Source organism: Girardinichthys multiradiatus, chromosome 12 (genome assembly GCF_021462225.1).
Source record: "Girardinichthys multiradiatus isolate DD_20200921_A chromosome 12, DD_fGirMul_XY1, whole genome shotgun sequence".
In the NCBI taxonomy this organism is placed as follows: domain Eukaryota; kingdom Metazoa; phylum Chordata; class Actinopteri; order Cyprinodontiformes; family Goodeidae; genus Girardinichthys; species Girardinichthys multiradiatus.
The window spans coordinates 51,846,878-51,868,040 of NC_061805.1; the positions used below are offsets into that span (position 1 = coordinate 51,846,878).

General features: G+C 41.0%; 1 protein-coding gene across 1 annotated transcript; it reads right to left on the reverse strand.

The window, feature by feature from the left end:
• Positions 1 to 2,933: 2,933 nt before the first annotated feature.
• On the reverse strand, positions 2,934 to 14,069 carry LOC124877435. Its single transcript, XM_047380593.1, has 5 exons — positions 13,677 to 14,069; positions 13,486 to 13,568; positions 12,926 to 13,034; positions 7,177 to 7,213; positions 2,934 to 5,606 (listed from the first exon to the last, which is right to left on the reverse strand). The coding sequence occupies exons 2-5, from the start codon at positions 13,562 to 13,564 to the stop codon at positions 3,330 to 3,332; spliced, it is 2,502 nt and encodes an 833-aa protein (XP_047236549.1). The 5' UTR covers positions 13,565 to 13,568; positions 13,677 to 14,069; the 3' UTR covers positions 2,934 to 3,329.
• Positions 14,070 to 21,163: the final 7,094 nt, after the last annotated feature.

A 21,163-nucleotide genomic window follows, 5' to 3' on the forward strand; every position in this document is an offset into this window, starting at 1 on the left:
AGTTCTCCTACTAGAGTGCCCAGGTGGACTTACTTCCGTCTACTTCTCCAGAGCCTTGTCAAGGGTTCCAGCGGCACTCTCCAAGGTTCCTCCAAGGGATCCAGCATCATTCTCTAGAGCTTCTTTGAGGGTTCTCTTGGCTTCCATGCCACACACCAGCTCCGTCGAGGGAAACATTTCTCAATGCCCACTTCACCACCCCTCTCTATTCACTTAAAATGGTTGAGTCCACCACCTGCTCCTTCAGAAAGCTGCAGACAACTTTTCACAGACAGCAAGTTGAGGTGGAGACGGCAAGATGCCGCGTAAGTCAGGGAGCCACAAAAGGAAAGATAAAAACCTCAGACAAGAGAAAGATGCAAAGGGTAGACAGTATGTCACCCAATTCTTTCACAGACAAGGTGGGTCTGTTAGTGGTTCCTATAATAGAAAGCTCTGGAACATTAACCTGTTGTCTATTCTTAACTTTGTCCATAGTTTATAAGCCATCTCATGTCATGTGAACTCCTGCTATTTTTTGTTATATATGAGCCTATTTTACATCTGCTGGTGACTTTATTTATTATTATCATTGTTATTTATTTTTATTGTTTGCTTGTTGCATCTTGTTCAATAGATGATAATGTTCAAATTACAATAAATCATAAAAGGCAATTGGCCATTTTGTTTTTGATGGTGTTTTTTGCTGAGATTTAATGTATTTCTCCACAGATTATAATAGCATTTTATTTTAATGGAAGAGGTTAATTTGTTTTTAAGTTTTGTATTTTCAGGTAATTAATCTTAAGAGAATTTTATGTTCAAGTATTTAAAGAAAGAGATGGGTTTTGGAATATCAGTCTTGCAGCAATTGAATCTAAATTAATTTCATTGTATTTTCAGTGCTTCTCCCACAAAGTAACTGTTGTTTTTCTTTTCATAAATATGGGAATGATAACCAAAAATATAATTAAATGCATAGTTTTATGTAAAAGGGTATAAAACTTTTCTGCCGGCTATCGGGGGTCCAGTTAGATTTTTTTTCATGAGGCCCAAAATTCCCGGTGGCGCCCCTGCTACCTGTTTCCCATCATCATCTGCAGGTGTATAAGAGGAGCTGGCTGCCAGTCACACATCGTTTGAGTGTTAACCTACGTGATAACCTAAGCCTCTTTTTGCTCCTGTGTAGGTCTCTGTGTTATTGCTTCTATGTTTTCCTTCTTCAAGGTAACCTCTTGTTCTGAGGTCGAGTTCTTCCTCCTAGTATGTTCCTGGATCTCAAGCTCTCTACAACTCCTACAGTAAAGATTAACCCTGTGACCTTTGTTCCATGGCTGGCAACCCAAGGCTCCTCTGTAACCAACCTCCCTGTGAACCATGTCCGACGCTCACTTATCCTTCACGGCTGTCCTCTCCACCGTCTCCTTCCAGTCAGCCTAACAAGCCTCCACACAGACCACCCCGGATTCCCGCTCACTCTCCCTGGCGTCCCTTTTCATCTCCACCCTGTAAGTCCCACTCTCCTCTAAAACACATTTCTTCTATTCAATTCAATTCAGTGTATTTATATAGCGCCAATTCACAACACATGTCGTCTCAAGGCTCTTCACAACAGTCAGGTTCATACATTCTAATTAATCATAACCATTGAACAGTTCAGTCAGATTCAGTTATTTATTCAAATTGGATAAAAAGATTTTCTGTCTAGGGAAACCCAGCAGATTCTAGTGAACTATTCCTTCTGGTGACCTCTACCTCTCTACCCTAGTGGTTCTGCTGACCAGTTAACCCAGGAAGCTCCTGGACCAAGACCACCTGTACAATCATTTTTATTGTTTCTCAATAAAATGTTTAAAACCTCGACCTGGTTCTCTGAGAGCATTCGTGCATGTGGGTCAGATGCCTAAATAAAAACATGACATATGCTACAGGTGTGCTGCGTTTATAATGCAACAGTACTGATAACTGGCAGGCAGAGTTTTAAGAGCTTTATAAAGCATTACATTTTGACCCAGATCTTGGTATTATGTATGTCTAAGACCATGGACTGTTCTCAGGTCAAATCAGGACATTTTGTCAGGATTCAGACATTAGTTGAGATCAGGGAAATGTTCTGATGTTTGTGAAGTAAACAGAACTATTAATCTAAAGGCTGCTCTAAAAACCATATCAGCTGTGTTTTTCTCCCACAGCACTTGTCCAACACTTTCTCCTACCGCACTGGTTCTGATGGTAAATGTAGGGTTTGAAAATATGAGCACATTGGGTTTTCTACCCTTCTCCAAAGGGCTTGTAGAGAAACATTTGAACTTTAGTTTTGAAGTCAGCCATGGACACAGAAAGACCACAGCTGTTAGCAGCTCCCAGTGATCGGACCGCTGTGGAAGACGTCCTGCATACTCAGGAACTTTTAGTCTCTAGAGTATTTTTGTGTCTCTGCTCTGTTCTCTCAAACCCCCAGTCGGTTGTGGCAGATGGCCGCTCACACTGAGCCTGGTTCTGGTTTGTTAAAGAGGACTTTTCATCTCCACTGTCGCTACATGCATGCTAAGTATGAGGGACTGCTGCAAAGTCACTGATTGGATTAAATCTGCTGGGTTTCCTTAGATAGAAAAACGTTTAACCAATTTGAATAAATAACTGAATCTGAGTGATTTATAAGGATTAATGTATATAGTTGACTTGGAATCTGTCTGTCTGGCTGGTTTTAATTGACTTTGTAAAGTGCCTTGAGACAACATATTTTGAATTGGCGCTATATAAATAAACTGAATAAGTATTTACAGCTGAGAGAACAGAAATATCATTTTAATTTTGAATGTGGTTGTTTTCTTACTGGATGAATAAACTGAACAAAACTCAGCAGTATGGTGCTTGTAAAGACAAACAAATATACTGATGTTGTTTGATAGTTTTTATGGAGAATTTATGAATAAATCACACAAATTCTGAAGTAATATTTCACCCTGTTAAAAGCATAAATGTTTATTAAAATGTTACTACTATTGTAAATAAAAAGGAGAAATAAATCTTTGTAAAGATAATTATTTTCTGAGGAGGAGACCCTCAGAGAAGACCCGGAGACAGCAGGCTTAGATGAAGATGAGTTTTAATGGAGCAGACAGGTTGAAGGTATTTTAGTTTCAGCTGCCTTAATAATTCACACAAGCAGGAATCTGTTTCCATGTGGACAAGCAGAGCACGGTCTTGTTTCCAAGAACAAGATCCTGGTTGATCTTGAAGCTGTTTCTGAGGTTCTGCCCCCTGGTGGACAGAGAGAACAAAGCAGCAGCAGCAGCCAGGTATGACAGAGACAGGTATTCAGGTGGAGAGAAGACTAAATGTTCAGACTACTCATTCTGTGAACCAGGAATTTTGATTGTTTCAGTATTTTCTTCTCGATCGACTGCATTTTTGAAATTTTTACAATCCTTTTTAAACATCTGTTCACTAGAAGGATCAATCAATACTTTATAACGTTCTGCAATTTTAGCCATCTGGTCCACATAGGTTTTAAAACTTTGGTCCCTCCCTATTGTTTGCTTCCACTTGGTGAACATAACATCTTCTCTATAGATGACGTTTTTGAGGTCATTCAGTAACTCCTCCTCAGTTTTCTTGTTCTGACCTTTATTCTCCAGTTTGCTGGAAGACTTTGATGTTGCTGACCCAATAAATCCTCGTCTGCTTGGATCAATCCAGCTTCCCCCTCTGGTCATTGAATGCTCATCAAACAAAAAAGTTACACCATCTTTCATGTTCTTCTTCCCCTCAGTCATATCCAGAGCCATAAGAATCAGAGGGAAGGTTCTGAAATTTCTGGCAGATTCTGATATAACTGATGCAACAAAGTAAGTGGTGCACCAGGCCTCAGCAGGGACTGGTTGAAGATATACGGGCTTAGTAAAAGAAAAAATACCGCTGAAATACTGAGCACACCGTAGATCAATATTTTCACTGGGGCTTCCAGCGCTTTGACGTAGACCTGCTTTGATATGTGGGTAATCCGCCTTACCCATTTGGACTTCAATGCTCTGTTTAAGTTGATCAACTGATGGTCGTGTCTTTGGATCATGGTTCCGCTTCTTTCCAACAGGATAAACATACAGACTTTGAGGGTCGACTTCATATATCCAACTATTAACCATCAGGTATGTGGTCTCATCTTCTCCATCCTTTGCAAAGTGACGAATGATGTTTCTGACGTCTTTTCCTGATTTGATCTCATAACATTTTTGAAGTAGTTCTTTCACGTCATTCTCTTTGTTCAACCAGTTGATGTTTCCATTTTTATCTCTTTTCCCAATAATAAAGTGTTTTATGTTGAAGTTTTTGACATCGACTTTATCTGGTTTTGGTTGGTCTGAGTGAAACAGACCCCAACTCAGACCTTCAAGTTCCTTAAAGTGTTGTTTTAATTGGTCAGATATATTGTTGAAAAGCTTCAAAGGTACAGATCTTCTTGGTTGTTCAGGCCAGCTGCTTCTATACTTCTGAAAACGTAGGTCAAGTGTGGGTTTAGGTGTTTGGAGAACGTTTCTGTCATTGGTGAGAACTTCCTGTCCCCTCTGGTCCGACTTCTTCCTCCTCCTTATCTCTCCCTTCCTGCCAACAGTCAGAACCACCTTCTTGGTATGATCTCCAGATCTCCACTGTGGTCCATCTCCAGAGATGTCCTGACTGATGACCTCTCCTGTCTCTGTGACCTGGACCACAGAGTTCCACAGGTGTAACTCCGTCTCAATGCCGGCTTCATGAAGCTTCTTCAGCAGAGCTTCTCTGAACCGTTGGTCCGATCCAACGTCACATGCCAGAACTGTAGTAGTTTGGATCTTCTCACTGATCCTGGAGGTGTTCTGGATGATCCTGACCACATCTTTGTAGGTGTATCCTGATATTCTCATCTCACCTGAATGGTCTCTAGCTCCATGACCGACCAGAACCAGGCTGCTGTGTTCTGACAGAACCACTGGTTGACCTTTAACCTGTTGAACTCTGAGCTGGGGACCAACAACATGAACTGAACTAACTGCTGGATGTTTCTCATAAAGAGAAGCTGCAGATGTTCTCACCACATCATCATCTTCTAACATGAGGATCTGCTGGTGGTCAAACTCTAGGATGAGATCATCTGGTCTCTGTGGGGTTCTAGAGCTGGAAACCGGGTCAGGTTTATCCATCGCTTCATTAATCTGAGGATTCTCCTGGTTCAGTTCCTTTGGACCATGGACCATAGAAGCTTTGAGGAGATGAACTCTAGAATTCATGGTTGTGTTTCCATGAGGAGAGAAACCTGCTGCTGCTCCAGGTTTTAGTTTCAGGGTCAGATGTTCATGTGAGGAACCAGAAAACCCAGATCCAGTTTGTCGGTTCTGGGAGAACATTTCCCCTTCAGTGTTGCTGTCTAACTCTGACATACAGGACTGATTGTAGAAGAACTTCATGCTGACTGGGACACATTTCTGAGGATCTAAGCTGTTTTCCTGCCTTATTTCTCTATCTGGTGAGTTGGTGCTGCCTGTCAGAACCAGAACCTTCTGTCTAAAGCTGGGAGACATCTCTGAAACACTTCTCCACCAATCCTCCATCATCTGTTTGTCAAGATGCTCCAAGAAGCCATCGAGATCCTGAAAATAAAACACAAGCTTCAGTCAGAACACAAGTAGGTTCTGGTCCGGTTTCAGCTGCATTGGACCACTTCTTAACTAATATGTTTAGCTGTTTTATTTGTCATTTTAATAAAATGTGATTCATCCTGGACCTTCACATGAATAAAGGGATTTATCTGACCTTTGCCCTCAGACTGTTTTATGTTCAGGCCTCATTCAATTATTAAACTTCTTTAAATTAAAATGCTGCAAAGAACAAAAGAACCAAATTAAAAATGAATTCAACCAAACATGAGATTCATAAAAATATGTTTGAATCACAAATATTTAATAATTACAGAACAAATCATCATTTTCTGAAACTAACGGATGATTTTGTTGTTTTCTTGTTTTATAAATGAAACAAATGAAATCCATTTCCAGACATTTTCAAATACTTGTTGACCTTCAGGTCCATCATAACACAGAGACATTTTAATGACCTTAGGTGAAGGAATGGTCTGTGAAAACCAACAGAAACCAAAGAGTTGCTGGTATTTTGGGTTGATAGATTCCCAATGATTGCATCACTTAAACTGACTTTTTGAGGTCCAGATCTTCTCTGACAGACAGAGAAACGTTTGTATGTTTGAGAAATTCTTCATCCTGACAGTAAAACCTGAGCTCTGAGTGCCACAAGGCTGCGTTTTAGGTCCCAACACTTTATATCATCAGGAGACGCTGCAACATTGTCCACAGCTATGATGACACATCTGGTTGATGCTGTTTTTAGGTGTTTTTCAGATGTTGGTTCATGAACGACTGAAACTTTCCATCAGACTCAGTTAAACATCTTGGTTTTATATTTGAGTTCAGATGAGTCCTTCTTTCCTGTCCGTAGTTGGAACCATCCGTATAAATAAGTATTATTGACCTGAACTCACCTGAATTAAATCTAACACCACATGTTAAAACGTTTCAGTGCATTTAGTTTTTTAAGTGTTACATAAATAAACTGAAAGTGAATTTAATCAAAGGAACATCAGCAGAATTTGACAGTTTTCTCCCAGAGACTCAAACATAACATGCAGACTTCCTGAGAGCAGCAAAGCTCAGCTACAGCCGCCTCTGAATTCACCTGGAAGGATGTTGACTGAGACTGGAGAAAACACCTGATCACATTGATCTGGTTTATTTTAATCGTCAAACACTGAGGTCCCATCAGGTCCAATGGAGGGATGGACCGGAGCTTGTAGATATTTTCCATAAATTTGATATAATCTTAATCTAGTTTATTACATCTGTCATTTTACTGCACTATTAGTTTAACTTATTTTATTGTATTACAGCTGTTTGAAGCAAATTCATTTGTATTTACAGCTTTAAAACTCAGAGCCTTTGTCACGTCTTCCTTTGGTGTTTCCTTTAATTTCTACATTTAATAATTAATTCGCGTTTCCCAGACTATTATTTAATTTACATTTTAATTTCTGTTTTTATTAATTTCTTGGTAGCTTTAGGACTTTGTCTTCTGCTCAGTTTGATCTGCAAATGAAGTCTGATTGATTGATTGATTGATTGATTGATTGATTGATTGATTGAACTTTACCTTGTCATTGTGCAGCAGCAGCTGTTTGTTGATCAGGCTGGAAGGAAAAGATTAAACATGATCAAAGCTGGATTGGCATGAATAAATAAATAAATATAGTTTTAGATCATAGTGGAAAAAATTACTTTTTATACTTCTTTAAGTTCTCTTTTGTGTCTAAGCAAAGAATTATTGTTTAAACCAAAGAAAACTCTCTGCTGCCACCTTCAGGAGTTTGACGGTAACAACAGGTTCGGAGGTGTTTGAAGACAGAGATGTTTACAAGTCGTTTTATCCAAGTCCAGTTCAGCTCTCATCTTGGCCACCTTTAACTTTAGAGGTTAGAGGTGACCTCTAGGTCATCTTGGTCACCTTTAACTTTAGAGGTTAGAGGTGACCTCTAGGTCATCTAGGTCCCCTATAACTTTAGAGGTGACCTCTAGGTCCTCTAGGTTCCCTATAACATTAGAGGTTAGAGGTGACCTCTAGGTCATCTAGGTTCCCTATAACATTAGAGGTTAGAGGTGACCTCTAGGTCATCTAGGTTCCCTATAACATTAGAGGTTAGAGGTGACCTCTAGGTCATCTAGGTTCCCTATAACTTTAGAGGTTAGAGGTGACCTCTAGGTCATCTAGGTTCCCTATAACTTTAGAGGTTAGAGGTGACCTCTAGGTCATCTAGGTTCCCTATAACTTTAGAGGTTAGAGGTGACCTCTAGGTCATCTAGGTTCCCTATAACTTTAGAGGTTACAGGTGACCTCTAGGTCATCTAGGTCCCCTATAACTTTAGAGGTTAGAGGTGACCTCTAGGTCATCTAGGTTCCCTATAACATTAGAGGTTAGAGGTGACCTCTAGGTCATCTTGGCCACCTTTAACTTTAGAGGTTAGAGGTGAACTCTAGGTCATCTAGGTCCCCTATAACTTTAGAGGTGACCTCTAGGTCATCTAGGTCCCCTATAACTTTAGAGGTGACCTCTAGGTCATCTAGGTTCCCTATAACATTAGAGGTTACAGGTGACCTCTAGGTCATCTAGGATCCCTATAACTTTAGAGGTGACCTCTAGGTCATCTAGGTCCCCTATAACTTTAGAGGTTAGAGGTGACCTCTAGGTCATCTAGGTCCCCTATAACTTTAGAGGTGACCTCTAGGTCATCTAGGTTCCCTATAACTTTAGATGTTAGAGGTGACCTCTAGGTCATCTAGGTTCCCTATAACATTAGAGGTTAGAGGTGACCTGTAGGTCATCTAGGTTCCCTATAACTTTAGAGGTGACCTCTAGGTCATCTAGGTCCCCTATAACTTTAGAGGTTAGAGGTGACCTCTAGGTCATCTAGGTCCCCTATACCTTTAGAGGTTAGAGGTGACCTCTAGGTCATCTAGATCCCCTATAACATTAGAGGTTAGAGGTGACCTCTAGGTCATCTAGGTTCCCTATAACATTAGAGGTTAGAGGTGACCTCTAGGTCATCTAGGTTCCCTATAACATTAGAGGTTAGAGGTGACCTGTAGGTCATCTAGGTTCCCTATAACATTAGAGGTTAGAGGTGACCTCTAGGTCATCTAGGTTCCCTATAACATTAGAGGTTAGAGGTGACCTCTAGGTCATCTAGATCCCTATAACTTTAGAGGTTAGAGGTGACCTCTAGGTCATCTAGGTTCCCTATAACTTTAGAGGTGACGTCTAGGTCATCTAGGTTCCCTATAACTTTAGAGGTGACCTCTAGGTCATCTAGGTTCCCTATAACATTAGAGGTTACAGGTGACCTCTAGGTCATCTAGGATCCCTATAACTTTAGAGGTGACCTCTAGGTCATCTAGGTCCCCTATAACTTTAGAGGTTAGAGGTGACCTCTAGGTCATCTAGGTTTCCTATAACATTAGAGGTTAGAGGTGACCTCTAGGTCATCTAGGTTCCCTATAACATTAGAGGTTAGAGGTGACCTCTAGGTCATCTAGGTCCCCTATAACTTTAGAGGTGACCTCTAGGTCATCTAGGTTCCCTATAACATTAGAGGTTAGAGGTGACCTCTAGGTCATCTAGGTCCCCTATAACTTTAGAGGTTAGAGGTGACCTCTAGGTCATCTAGGTTCCCTATAACATTAGAGGTTAGAGGTGACCTCTAGGTCATCTAGGTTCCCTATAACATTAGAGGTTAGAGGTGACCTGTAGGTCATCTAGGTTCCCTATAACATTAGAGGTTAGAGGTGACCTCTAGGTCATCTAGGTTCCCTATAACATTAGAGGTTAGAGGTGACGTCTAGGTCATCTAGGTTCCCTATAACATTAGAGGTTAGAGGTGACCTCTAGGTCATCTAGGTTCCCTATAACATTAGAGGTTAGAGGTGACCTGTAGGTCATCTAGGTTCCCCATAACTTTAGAGGTTAGAGGTGACCTCTAGGTCATCTAGGTCCCCTATAACTTTAGAGGTTAGAGGTGACCTCTAGGTCATCTAGGTCCCCTATAACTTTAGAGGTGACCTCTAGGTCATCTAGGTTCCCTATAACATTAGAGGTTAGAGGTGACGTCTAGGTCATCTAGGTTCCCTATAACATTAGAGGTTAGAGGTGACCTCTAGGTCATCTAGGTTCCCTATAACATTAGAGGTTAGAGGTGACCTGTAGGTCATCTAGGTTCCCCATAACTTTAGAGGTTAGAGGTGACCTCTAGGTCATCTAGGTTCCCTATAACTTTAGAGGTTAGAGGTGACCTCTAGGTCATCTAGGTTTCCTATAACATTAGAGGTTAGAGGTGACCTCTAGGTCATCTAGGTTCCCTATAACATTAGAGGTTAGAGGTGACCTCTAGGTCATCTAGGTCCCCTATAACTTTAGAGGTGACCTCTAGGTCATCTAGGTTCCCTATAACATTAGAGGTTAGAGGTGACCTGTAGGTCATCTAGGTTCCCCATAACTTTAGAGGTTAGAGGTGACCTCTAGGTCATCTAGGTCCCCTATAACTTTAGAGGTTAGAGGTGACCTCTAGGTCATCTAGGTTTCCTATAACATTAGAGGTTAGAGGTGACCTCTAGGTCATCTAGGTTCCCTATAACATTAGAGGTTAGAGGTGACCTCTAGGTCATCTAGGTTCCCTATAACATTAGAGGTTAGAGGTGACCTCTAGGTCATCTAGGTCCCCTATAACATTAGAGGTTAGAGGTGACCTCTAGGTCATCTAGGTTCCCTATAACATTAGAGGTTAGAGGTGACGTCTAGGTCATCTAGGTTCCCTATAACATTAGAGGTTAGAGGTGACCTCTAGGTCATCTAGGTTCCCTATAACATTAGAGGTTAGAGGTGACCTGTAGGTCATCTAGGTTCCCCATAACTTTAGAGGTTAGAGGTGACCTCTAGGTCATCTAGGTTCCCTATAACATTAGAGGTTAGAGGTGACCTGTAGGTCATCTAGGTTCCCCATAACATTAGAGGTTAGAGGTGACCTGTAGGTCATCTAGGTTCCCTATAACATTAGAGGTTAGAGGTGACCTCTAGGTCATCTAGGTTCCCTATAACATTAGAGGTTAGAGGTGACCTCTAGGTCATCTAGGTTCCCTATAACATTAGAGGTTAGAGGTGACCTCTAGGTCATCTAGGTTCCCTATAACTTTAGAGGTGACCTCTAGGTCATCTAGGTTCCCTATAACATTAGAGGTTAGAGGTGACCTCTAGGTCATCTAGGTTCCCTATAACATTAGAGGTTAGAGGTGACCTGTAGGTCATCTAGGTTCCCTATAACATTAGAGGTTAGAGGTGACCTGTAGGTCATCTAGGTTCCCTATAACATTAGAGGTTAGAGGTGACCTCTAGGTCATCTAGGTTCCCTATAACATTAGAGGTTAGAGGTGACCTCTAGGTCATCTAGGTTCCCTATAACATTAGAGGTTAGAGGTGACCTCTAGGTCATCTAGGTTCCCTATAACATTAGAGGTTAGAGGTGACCTCTAGGTCATCTAGGTTCCCTATAACATTAGAGGTTAGAGGTGACCTGTAGGTCATCTAGGTTCCCCATAACTTTAGAGGTTAGAGGTGACCTCTAGGTCATCTAGGTTCCCTATAACATTAGAGGTTAGAGGTGACCTGTAGGTCATCTAGGTTCCCCATAACATTAGAGGTTAGAGGTGACCTGTAGGTCATCTAGGTTCCCTATAACATTAGAGGTTAGAGGTGACCTCTAGGTCATCTAGGTTCCCTATAACATTAGAGGTTAGAGGTGACCTCTAGGTCATCTAGGTTCCCTATAACATTAGAGGTTAGAGGTGACCTCTAGGTCATCTAGGTTCCCTATAACTTTAGAGGTGACCTCTAGGTCATCTAGGTTCCCTATAACATTAGAGGTTAGAGGTGACCTCTAGGTCATCTAGGTTCCCTATAACATTAGAGGTTAGAGGTGACCTGTAGGTCATCTAGGTTCCCTATAACATTAGAGGTTAGAGGTGACCTGTAGGTCATCTAGGTTCCCTATAACATTAGAGGTTAGAGGTGACCTCTAGGTCATCTAGGTTCCCTATAACATTAGAGGTTAGAGGTGACCTCTAGGTCATCTAGGTTCCCTATAACATTAGAGGTTAGAGGTGACCTCTAGGTCATCTAGGTTCCCTATAACATTAGAGGTTAGAGGTGACCTCTAGGTCATCTAGGTTCCCTATAACATTAGAGGTTAGAGGTGACCTCTAGGTCATCTAGGTTCCCTATAACATTAGAGGTTAGAGGTGACCTCTAGGTCATCTAGGTTCCCTATAACATTAGAGGTTAGAGGTGACCTCTAGGTCATCTAGGTTCCCTATAACATTAGAGGTTAGAGGTGACCTCTAGGTCATCTAGATTCCCTATAACATTAGAGGTTAGAGGTGACCTCTAGGTCATCTAGATTCCCTATAACATTAGAGGTTAGAGGTGACCTCTAGGTCATCTAGGTTCCCTATAACATTAGAGGTTAGAGGTGACCTCGCTGTAGGTTAGTCATCCAAACCTGGACTGTTTGTCCTCAGGCCTGAATTGTTGCATCAACATTTAATGATTATATTTTAATATTTATTAACAGCTATCTTTTTAACATTTAATTTACCATCCAAACATCTGCTGAAGGCTGATTTCTATCATTTTGAAAATAGTTTAAATATATTATTTCTGCTCTAAGAAAAATAACAGAAACAGATGAAAACCTGTTGAAGTTGAATTTGTGCTTTTCTGTCCTTGTTATGACTAAGTTAACAGCTGTCTTCATGTTGTCCTCTCCTTCATTAGATGTTGCTCTAAATCTGGTTTGGAGGGTTTTCTTCTCCTCACTCTGAGCTGAAGACGTTTTAATAATATTAGAGAATAATTTTCTGGGTCAGATTTTTAGCTGAGGAACCAGAAAACCCAGAACCAGTTTCTGGGTCTGACTGATGGCTGATACCATGTTGGGCCCCATGTTGGTACCAGTCGGTGTCGTTTCATACTTTCTTCCTTCCATTTCAAACCATCTCATTTACCAAGAATTAGATATGTAGATTTCTTTCTTGCTAGCTTTGTTATTGCAAAACTATGGGAAGAAATTCTGATAAATTGCACACATCATGTAGTCTAAGTAAACGATCTTTTTGTGAGTTTTAAAATACATCCTGTTCCCACTGGTTGTGGTTCTGATTACCATTTGGGTCAGCTGACCTGCAGAACATTACAGATCATAACAGGGAGCAACCTCCTAGGTATTTCTAATGGTCATATTTACCTTTACACTGGACTGTATGAGTAAATGATAGAAAATAACTTTGGATCTTCATCTACCTGCTTTCTGAGATCTTCAGCAGTTCCTGAGTCTCAGCATGAGATGTTCCTCTGAGGTGAAGCTCTGCAGCCCCGTCACGGCTCAGCTTCTCCTGAACATCTCTCATCTCTGAAATATTAAAACAGAGGTTAAAGTCTTCATAATCAGTCTGGTGTGATTTACTTTGAATAACAGGAGGTAACAGGTTGATCTGAAACACATGAAACCTTCTCTGCTTCTTCTGTGTGATGAAGGAACCTCAGGACTTTTTAACCTGCCCATAATTTTGCTTTTAGCTCTGTGTGAAACAATCTAAAGGAAGAAAATTGCTGGAAATGAGAAACAAACTGCCTGAAAACCCTCTAAGATACCAGCTGGATGCTGCAGCGTTGAATCATTTGGTGAATTTAATATAAACATGTTGACAGATCAGGAGCTTTTAGTTCCAGGTTCCTTCGTTCAGTTAGTGAACAAGACATCAGAGTCATCTGCAGTATTGTTCTTGTTTCTACTGGGTGGTTTTGGTCAAAATGAATCATTTATCTGTTCTAACTTTGATAAATGTTATAAAGTCTCATACCAAACTGGTTGGTGAGGATGAGGAGGCTGAGGATGATGAGGAGCTGCAGAGGCTTCCATCTCTGCCTTTGTCCTGCCATCACTCTGCAACAACAAGATGATGATGATGATGTTAAAGACAGAAACGGACGACCTGCTGAATGTTATACATGTAAAAACCACAGAGCTGCTGTTTAATTTACTTTTACTGACCTGAAAACTGGAACGTGTCCAGATGATTCTAACTGGACCTGATGATGAAGATGATGGTGATGATGAAGGAGGAAGTTGGAGCGACTGAACTTCCTGGCTGTGAGTTTGGTTTATATCACACAGATTAGATCCTCCCATGGAGGAGGAGTTTTTCAGTAAAGATCCAGAAACGATGTTAGGAGGCGAACAAGAACTTTAATCAAAATCTTTCCCAAATCAACCATGTGGCTCTTAATGAAACTTGTAACACATGTAGATGTTTATTATCATAACTGAATATTTATCTTCTCCAGGTCCTTCATTACATTACATGCAGTTCTAGCTGATGTTTTGCATCTGACACCAGATGATAAGAATCAGCATTGTGACACCCTAACCGTTGCAGTTGCCAAACAGAGAAAGCTGCATTTCATGGTGAAACATCAATATTTAAATGTGAAATGTCTCCATCTGATGAAACCTCAGAGCTTTCTCAATACACTCTAGCAAGGTCCAAAGTTATTAACTGACCACATCTGAGGTGGAGCTTGGTCAGAAAGGAGAAAATCATCAGAGGTTCGACCAGAATCTACAGCTTCACAGATCCTCTAAAAACAAAAGTGGTTTAAATGGAAAATAATCTTTTAATTTTGTCTAATTAATTTATTGTTTAATAGATCTTCTTGAATGGTGGTACCATTTAAATTTAAAATTTAGATCTACCAGTGTAACATCTATGCTGCTCTGCATTATTTTATATAGATGAAAACATGTTGATGAAAAAGGACCAAGAACAGAACCCTGAGGAACTCCTTAAAGATGCTTTATTGCTGATAAACTATTTCTCAACCTTTACAGCTTGTGATTAAAGGGGCATCCTTCTGACCTCAAACATCACAGTTTCAAGACAAGTTTAGCTCACAGTCAGGAAAACATGAAGAAAATGACAGAAGCGACTCCAGACAGTCCTAGAAGACCTCAGTTCATCATCCAAGCTTTTGTTTTCTGACCAAGATAAGGCAAGACCACAGCTCGCTTCCTATTAATTGGCACCATTGATCTGTAAAAATGGACTCAGATGGATTCATGTTTTATTGCAGCGGTGGATTTAGTCGCTGCTGAGCCGTTTCTTTCCCACAATCCTCCACTAATCCAGATATGGTTCGATGAGTAAGTGCAGCATTTGGAATTTAGGCCATTAAGATCTAAATACTTCTAGACAATTAACTTTGTAAATATTTTATATGAAGTTTCCTAAAAATTTGATCTATTATCTCACCAAGGAATTTATCGCATTATTTACTTTCACATCTAAGCTGAAATTTATAATGTGGCTTCTGAACAAAGTTATTTTGTTTAAATGCGGTGATGTTTTTAGTTTGGTTATTCATGTGCAATCATCTCCAGAAGGTCCTCCTCAGAGCTCCACATGTTCAGGTCCTCTGTGATACACATCGCAGGGTTTTTGATGCTTTGGATGGATCTAGTCCAGGTAACGAGACAAACCTCTGTGGGACTCCACAGGTAAGGTCCAAACATGGTGAACCATAATCACAGATCTTCACAAACTTCTGCTGGTTTCTTAGGTGGCATCTTTAGATAATTTAGCACCAATCCTCTGATCACATATGTTTCTACATTTTTAATAGATCGTTGTGATTCATGGCATCGATTCTCTTTAGATAAAAGAGAATTTTTATGTTTCTTCTGGTGAATGTCCATAAATTCAGCTAATGTCATAGCTGCTGATCTAAAGCTACAGTGTTGAAGGCTAAGGTGAAACCATTTTGTGTCATCAAGCATCAGTTGCTCCAGTATTTTAGAGAAACAGGCCTGTAATTAGTGAATTGGTGTTTATCTCCATCTTTGTACAGTAGTAAGACCTTAGGTGTTTCCATCCTGCTTGGAAATGTATCAAACTGAATAACTAGTTACAGACATGAGTCATGTTGGTAGGAATGAGACTGTGGCGAGGAGACAACAACGGACACAGGATAAATGGTTGAGATGGTTTATTGTATGCTGGATAGACTGATAAAGTCTTCCTGGTCTGCAGGAGGTTTTCTGGGGAGCTGGAGGGGAGAAGTATGGATTAGTGAACGACTTAGGAGGAGGATGAAAAGCTGAGTTATGATAAATGCTTACTTGGTTCCTGAGTCTTCGTCCAGGACGGGATGGTGACAGATACCTGGCTGCGTCTGAGGCTGGCAGTAGTATAAGGAGAGGAGCTGTGTTTATATCGCTTTGTTCTCCAAGTTTATTTAAGGATCCCCATTAATCTCTATCATAGTAGAGACTATTCTTCCTGGGATCCTCTCCAGAAACATTACAATAAATTTATGCTTTTACAAACATTACAAGGTGAGAACGAGACGAAGGCGGAGGGCGGACAAGCAGACGAGTGTTCTCAAAGAAGACGGCGAGCTTGAGCTGATTTCACCAGGGAGCGACGAGGGGATCTGGAGGATCCGAGAGGAGGTAAGTGTCAGGTATGGAAGCCTAACCAGGACACAAAGGAGGAACAGAAGGTCAGGCTGCCAACACCAACACTCTGGAACAAAGGATCTGGAAGGAGGGACATAGACAGATAAATACCTTCACTCTGGAAGGGGGTTTGGAGCCAATTTACCACCAAGGTGCAGAGAAAGAACCAGTAGTCCTCTGTGTCCTTTATAGCAGCCTTGATGAGCTGCAGATGGAGCTCTTTAAGATGTCTGCCTGGCCTGCAGGGGAAAGCAGAGTAAAGACATTCATCTCCAAACAACCTGGCAGAGAGGACAATATGTGCTTTAAAAAGTCCTTTAATAACTTTCTAAACAGAGGAAATATCAATTTCATTACAGTCTGCTGAGGTTTAAGTCTTACATCTTGTCAATAAAATTGCTCAAAGTGGGTCTGATGCAAAACAAAGAAATATTCAGTTTCAATTCAGTTTATTTATATAGCGCCAATTCACAACACATGTCGTCTCAAGGAAAAGTAAATGTTAATGGATGTAGCTCCTTTAGTCGTTTCATCTAGAAAGAAAGAACAGATAAACTCTGAGCCAGTTTTCAAGGTTGGAGTCTGAAAGAGAGCACATAGAGTTAGTTACAGTAGAAGCTCAGTCAGTAACCATGTCTAGGAGAGAGAAAGGGTTAAACACTAAAAAACAGGGCCATGTGGATCATCTGTAGAAGGTGAGCATTAAGTTGTTGTCAGCAGAAGCTCGGACGATGCCCCTCTCCAGAAAGGTGTCACAGGTAGACACAGAGCCAGGCCAGGTGTAGCTTCTAGGAAGAGAAAAGAGAAAACAAAGTTAAAAGCTGAAATAACAGCAAATAATCCAAAATTGGAGAGTAGTGTGAGAATGTAGCAAAGAGGGTGAAAGTGGTCATTATGTCCTCCAGCAGCCTAAGCCTATAGCAGCATAACTACAGAGATAGCTCAGGATAAAATAAGCCACTCTAACTATAAGCTTTATCAAAAAGGAAAGTTTTAAGCCTAGCCTTAAAAGTAGACAGGGTGTCTGCCTCACGGACTAAAACTGGGAGCTGGTTCCACAGGAGAGGAGCCTGATAACTAAAGGATCTGCCTCCCATTCTACTTCTAGAGACTCTAGGAACCACCAGTAAACCTGCAGTCTGAAGGCTTTTAACTGCATTTTGTGGACATCCTGATAGTAAAGAATTACAATAGTCCAGCCTTAAAGTAACAAATGCATGGACTAGTTTTTCAGCATCACTCCTGGACAGGATATTTCTTATTTTGGCAATGTTCCGGAGATGAAAGAAGGAAATCCTAGAAACCTGTTTAATATGGGATTTAAATTACATGTCCTGGTCAAAAATAACACCAAGGTTTTTTACTTTATTATCAGAGGTCAATTTAATGCCATCCAGGTTAAGTGATTGACTAAGCAGTTTCTTTTTTAAAGACTCCGGTCCAAAGACGACAACTTCTGTCTTGTCTGAATTTAGAAGCAGAAAATTTTAAGTCATCCAAGTTTTTATGTCTTCAAGACATGCTTGTAGTCTATCTAACTGGTTGGGTTCATCAAGATTTATGGATAAGTAAAGCTGAGTATCATCAGCGTAGCAGTGAACATTTATCCTATGCTGCCTGATAATTTGACCTATTGGAAGCATATATATAGTAAAGAGAATTGGCCCAAGTACTGAACTCTGTGGTACTCCACAATTAACCCTGGAGTTTAAAGATGATTTATCATTTACATGAACAAACTGGAATCTGTCAGACAGATAAGATTTAAACCAGCCTAGCGCTGTTCCCCTGATCCCTACAGCATATTCCAGCCTTTTTAAGAGAATATTATGATCGACTGGATCAAATGCAGCACTGAGATCTAACAGAACCAGAACAGACACAAGTCCATTATCTGAGGCCATAAGAATATCATTAGTGACTTTCAGCAGAGCTGTTTCAGTGCTATGATGAGCTCTGAAACCTGACTGAAACTCTTCAAACAGGTCATTGCTGTATAAATGTTCACACATTTGATTAGCAACAATTTTCTCAATAATTTTAGATAATAATGGAAGATTGGATATAGGTCTGTATTTTATTAAATCATCTCGATCAAGCGAAGGTTTCTTAAGTAAAGGTTTAATTACAGCTACCTTAAAAGCCTGTGGTTCTGATCCATTTACTAAAGATAGATTAATCATATCTAAAATGGGGCTGGTAATCAGAGGGAACACTTCCTTAAATAATTTAGTTGGGATTGGGTCTAACATACAAGTTGAAGGTTTAGATGAAGCTAATATTTCTGATAACTCAGGAAGCTCCACAGGATCAAAAGAGTCCAAACACAGATCAGGTTCTGCAGTTATTTCCAATGTTGTCTCACTTTCTGAGGATGAAGTAATCATCTTCAGGAGTATGTCAAAGATTTTCTTTTTAATAGAATCAATTTTATTTAGGAAGTATTTGTAAAATTGTGGACAGCTCATCATGCCCAGTGTTAAGTACAGTGGAGGAGGTGTGATGCTGTGGGCTAAGCTTCCATTCCAAACCCCTGGGAAGGTTGTTAGAGAGCAACTCTTAGGAAGACCAGGACATCTTCAATAACAGCCTGAAGAAAAGAGTTTTAGTGTTTGACTTGACTGAAAAATACTAGAAACATTTAAGTTCAAATTTGATTATGGAATGAGTTTACATTAAGAAAAACTATTTTTAAACATATGTTCCAGCCTAATTTACAGTAGACCAGCAGTAGTGAGGCACGTTTGTGAATTTAAAAAAGGCCTTCAGTCTTTCCTGAAACTGAACACCTAAATACAGTTGAACCATAAGTTAGTTTTCTTCTGATCAAATGAAAGTGAAGCATGAATCTTCCAAGCATTTTTCAAAACCCTCCTATCAACCTAACTTTGGGCGTCGCTTACTGAAAACCACATTAATCATCTCCCTAATCAGGAACAGCATGACTGTACTGAGCTGCTTCATGGTGAAACATCAACATGATCGACTGTGATGATAAACTTCCTCGGAGTCTTCAGACATTCTGACGTGTTTTTTCCAGGAAGGTGAGACCATCAGAAATGTTTGCAGAAGCTCTAGAACTGCACACCTCTTCTGAAAAACAGCAGATTTTAACAGGTCTAGAGTCTGTTTACTACATAAATTAATCATGGTTGAGCAAGCAGGTGGATAATCCAGGTATCCTACCTGCTGGATGAGGCCCTTTCGGTGCTGGAAGCTTCTTCTCACTTGATCTTAAAGAAAAGCTCAAATCAGTTTCACTAAGACAGGGGTCTCCAACTCCACTCAACAAGAGCTGCAAGTTTTAAATCCATCTGTACTGCGGCACTCATGAATGACTCATTGCCAGGCTTCTGCAGAACCTGAAGACACGCTGAGGGTGGAACTCAGCCATTTCATTCAGGTGTTGGAGCAGGGATGCATCTAATACCTGCAGGACATTAGCTCTGGAGAACTGAATTAGGAGACCTCTGTTCTAAGGAGACAAACCATGGGGTAAGAGCTGAAGACCTTGGACAAGAGAACTCTAGGATGGAGGCTTGATCTTTGACATTCAGGAGAAGGCAACTCCGTGTTCAGGCAGCCTGATGAAGAGATGGAGAACAGGTGCACCAGGTGAGGTCTGTTTAGCCCCACCCTCACGGGGAGGAAACACCAATCAATATGACAACTGGAGGATTTTCTACCACTTATTCCATAGTGGGTCACAGGAAGTTGGTGCCTTTCTCCAGTAGTCTATGGGTGAGAGGCTGGGTCCACCCTGGACAGGTCACCAGTCCATCACAGGGCAACATACAAACAACCACGCACTCATTCATACACCTAAGGTCAATTTAGAGTGAGCATTTAACCTAACAGGCATGTCTTTGGACTGTGGGAGGAAGCCAGAGTACCCAGTGAGAACATGCAAACTCCATGCAGAAAGACCCCCGGCCGGGAATTGAACCCAGAACCTTCTTGCTGCAAGGCAACATTGCTACCCAATGCGCCACCATGCAGCCCTGGAGGAGTTTCATTGCTGTTAAAATCAACTGGGAGGTTTTCTGCTCAAGATCTGATGATGGTCTGGAAACACTGAAGCTTAATTTTAATAAAAACATGCACCAAGTCATATCAGGATCCTACAAACATCAACCCGTTAATATCAGAAACATCATGACCACCTGCCTAATAGTGAACTGGTCTTTCTTTTGCTGTCTAAATAGTCCTGACCCGTCAGCACATGAACTCCAGCAGAACCCTGAGGGTGTGCTGTGGTAACTGGCTTCTTGATGCTAGCAGCAGATCCTTTCAGCTCAAGAGGTTTTAAGGTGGACCCTCCATGGAGTAAGACTTGTTTGGTCGGCACATTCTGCTGGTGTTCACCGCTCTTCCTTCCTTGGACCACTTTTGATAAATATCCCTAAAGACTGGTTCCACCCCACAACAGGGGAGTTTTGGAGATTCTCTGACCCAGAAGTTCAGCCATAAAAGTCTGGCCTCAAATACTCAGGCTGACCATTTTTCCTCTTAGTCGACTTTGAGGACAAAATGTTCACCTGCTGTCCAATATGTCCCACCCAGTAACAGGTGCCATGAAGGAGGCTGAATCAGAGGTACACACAGCTCTCAGTGGTCATAATGTTATGACTACTTTGTGTATTTTGCAGGCAGAAAAATTAAAACATGGCTGCTTGATGGGGCAGTGGTCAGCACTGCTGCCTTGCAGCAAGAAGGTCCTGTGTTCAGGAGTTTGTATGTTCTCCCTGTGCACGAGTGCGTTCTCACCGGGGACTCTCGGTTCTTTCTAGGGTCCAAAAACATGACTGGTAAGTTAATTACTCTGAGGTATGAGTATATGAATGCATGGTTGCCTGTTCTGTGGTAGACCGGCTATCTGTCTAGGGCAGGGGAGTCCAAAGTCGGTCCTCGAGGGATGGTGTCCTGCATGTTTTAGATGTTTCCCTGCTTTAACACACCTGATTTCCATTGATGGCTGATTAACAGGCTTTTGCTGAACTGCAGCCCCTTCAATCAGGGGGCTG